A 3,325-nucleotide genomic window follows, 5' to 3' on the forward strand; every position below is an offset into this window, starting at 1 on the left:
ATTGTGTGTATTGGTAATCCTCACTCTCATTTAGGTACCATCTAAGGGTTACATGATGAAGAGCTTACTTTTGTTATGGTCGCACACATACTCCAGCATGTCGCAGATGTCCAGGAAAGTTCTCTTCTCTTTCTCCATCTGTCCACAAACAGGAATGGTGTCGTGGACACATGAGTCTGCCAGCTCGCAAAATTGTTCAATTTTATTCTGAAAATTGTAAGTTCAAATTAATATTTTGATACAGTTATTCTTATATTTAAGAGCTAGGTGTTGTCAGAGGAGTCGTCCATTCATTTTTATTTAAAGTTTACATTACTATAAAAGTAAATTTTCTAACATTCCCAGACAAGAAAAGCCCGAGGCAACATTTGTTAAGACTATTTTACTCACCGCAGGCGTAGATACATGTATTGGAATGTGACCAAATACGTATATTATGAAAAGATGGCTACCTGAAAATCAAAAAATTCTGAATTTGAAATTCGTTCCTATTTCGTTTGAAATGAAAATAAGAACGGAGACAGGATATATTTAATTCTAATCGATTTTTGGGGTTAAAGTATGCCTTTTTTAAATATTTTCGCTTGGTCATTAAAATATACGTAGCATACCTATGTGTATATTTTCTTAAGTAAAATAATTTATCGCAGTATACTTACATTATTGAAACATACCTAATACAAATGAATATTTTGATAATTTTTTTAACCTAGAGGCCAGAGGAAATATTTTTTTTTCATTTCTAGTCCAAATGTTTAATAAATTTAGAAATGCAGCTCCTCATTAATGTAAGGAGGAATCACTGCATGTATTCAAATTGAATCGAAATAATCAGTACTTACATAGTAATAACGTTAGTAATTTTAAACTCATTTTGACACAAATCAAGAAATAACTTCGCACATTTCACAATGCTGAATTAATATTTGGAATATCGTGTCTACATATGAGGAAGTTTATCAGGCCAGTTGAACTGTTGGGCAATTTATTCACGATAACTTTGCCTTCAGACTCAATCACAAGGTGATTTTTTATTGCAGTCCGTCTTTTAAATATTGGAATATTTTTTTTATAAATATAAATGTTTGGGTGCTTTATTGCTTTAAAATAATGGAAATAAATACTATTGTTATAAACATTGTTATTAAAATTACGATCAAATAATGACCGCAATAGACGAAACTCATACTAGGAGAAGCATTACGAAATGATTAACTTTAATTAGGAGTAAATTTTAAAACCTATTTGTTATTTAGTGTCTTTAATATCATAGGAAAAATGCAGATGAACATCAGTTGAAGCCATATTCAACCAATTTGGCTTACTTCAACCTTCTTGCAGTAGGAATAATTTTGTACTGACAATTTTTTTATACGTATGAGATACGAGTACAATTTCATTATAAAATGTTGGAAACCCCTTCTAGCCAGATATTGTGTTCTACTCAGCGTTCAACATAAAGAGAAGTTTACAATTTAATTTCCTTGAAGTTAGACTAGTTTAGGTCTATCTAGGTAAACAATGAGCCTAGGCGAATGTAAACTAGATCATCCTTGAGTCTCGGGTAGAGTGTACGTGTTCAAGTTCAAGAATGATATTTAAAAAGGTTTTTACAAGTGAGTTCTACTTAATTGTTTAGGAAAATCATGATTTTTTAACGGCATCCTTACAATTATCTCGTGGTTAATCCTTATCCACTAAAAATAATATACGAAATCAACTGTGATCATTTACGGAAAAGTACTAAGTTGATTAAGGACTTTTATGATTTATCTGTAGTACCTACTTAAAGTTGTGGCCCAACTTACTGAAGGTCATAACAGAGCAACATTTTTTTTGTGTTTTATTTTCTTTTCATTTCAAGGTTTGATGATTCTCGGGTTTGCGGCAGAAGTGTGGTCTCACGTAGAAATAGAAGCAGAAGATTATTTCTTTCCTTTGGAACCGGTATGTGCGATATAATCTTTATTTTGTATATCACTTATTTGGTTTTATGTTTAATTTTTTAGTTTGCTTTGTTGGTATCCTACAGACAGATATCGTGGAAATCATCATCTTCCTGGCGTTAGTCCCGATTGCGTTCCCCATGAAGTGGCATTCACCTAGATTCCTAGAATCACGACCGAGTAGGCAGTGGAAAAATCAGACATATGAAGCGATTAATGCCTGACTTCTGACCTTTGTGACTCTGTCAAAAGGGAACCTTGCAAATCTTCGATAGAAGTTGTTGGACTAGTATAAGTTTTATTATTTTAAGCGCCTCTTCCCTATTATCTTTCTTTCTACTCTAAAGCATCGAGAACTACCTTATCAATACCGACTAAGTTGGATAATAGAAGAAATATAATTTCTTAATCTTTAACAGGTGATAAATTTTTGCAAAATGGCCGACCAATGTCAGCACGATTTCGTCCCAATCTGCGGGCAAGACTCCCTGGGTATAACGAGAATGTTCAACGATAATTGTGACCTGTATGAGTATAATTGCGACGAGAAGAAACGTAAGTCTCTGTCGTCTTTGCTACAAAATTGTACAGTCAGCTGCAGATAAATGAAGGCCCATTATTCATACAAACCGAAACAATTGGAGGGTCAAGCTCCTCTGCTGGTGTCTTTGCTACAAAATTGTACAGCCAGCTGCAGATAAGGTCAAGCTCGCCTGCTGGTGGCTGTACCCTTATCTGTAATTCTTTTGAGCCCGAAGTTCTCTCTTTATTGGGATAACTTTTATCAAAATTAAAGGAAGTAGGTACCTTAGTTTTATCAAAAACAAGAATTTCCAGATCAGCGAGCATGGTAGTGCCCCCGCCAAGTCGAGCGCGAATGTCTCTTTACCTTCATTCTTCTTCAGATTTCTGCAACTTTTAGTTTCAACTGTACGTATTTTGTCTATTAGGTATGATAATTTAGTAACAAAGAGTTATAATAAAAACATTCAATGCAAAAGATCTATTGACTTATTAATTGTCTGTAGAAAGAACATCCTTATTCAAAAGTATCTTTTATTTTTTCAGAATACCGCCATGTAAAAATGGATGTTTGTAAATACGAAGCGGCCGCTGCGGAAAACGAGTGAAGTAAAATAGAGCATAACACTATCTGTTCCGAGGCTGTTGTAAAATTTTTCATTGTTGTGTGTGTATACATATTTGTAAAAATAAACTGTTATTAAAAAACGGATGTAATATTACGAAAAATAAATTACAGAAAGAGAACAAGTATAATTATTTACTACTTAATAACCACCTCCTCTTTCCCTTAAGGATAGGCAGAGACTATATCACTTGCCAAGATTCTTGCATACTTCTTTTCTTCATTAATATGT

At 33.4% G+C, this 3,325-nt stretch overlaps 1 protein-coding gene across 1 annotated transcript; it reads left to right on the forward strand.

The window, feature by feature from the left end:
- The first annotated feature begins 1,591 nt into the window (after positions 1 to 1,591).
- On the forward strand, positions 1,592 to 3,088 carry LOC106131441 (uncharacterized). The gene is made up of 4 exons (XM_013330553.2): positions 1,592 to 1,616; positions 1,865 to 1,947; positions 2,366 to 2,501; positions 3,015 to 3,088. Exons 1-4 carry the CDS (start codon positions 1,592 to 1,594, stop codon positions 3,074 to 3,076), a joined length of 306 nt encoding a protein of 101 aa, XP_013186007.1. The 3' UTR covers positions 3,077 to 3,088.
- The last annotated feature ends 237 nt before the right edge of the window (positions 3,089 to 3,325 follow it).

The sequence above is a fragment of the Amyelois transitella genome, chromosome 20 (assembly GCF_032362555.1).
Source record: "Amyelois transitella isolate CPQ chromosome 20, ilAmyTran1.1, whole genome shotgun sequence".
Lineage (NCBI taxonomy): Eukaryota > Metazoa > Arthropoda > Insecta > Lepidoptera > Pyralidae > Amyelois > Amyelois transitella.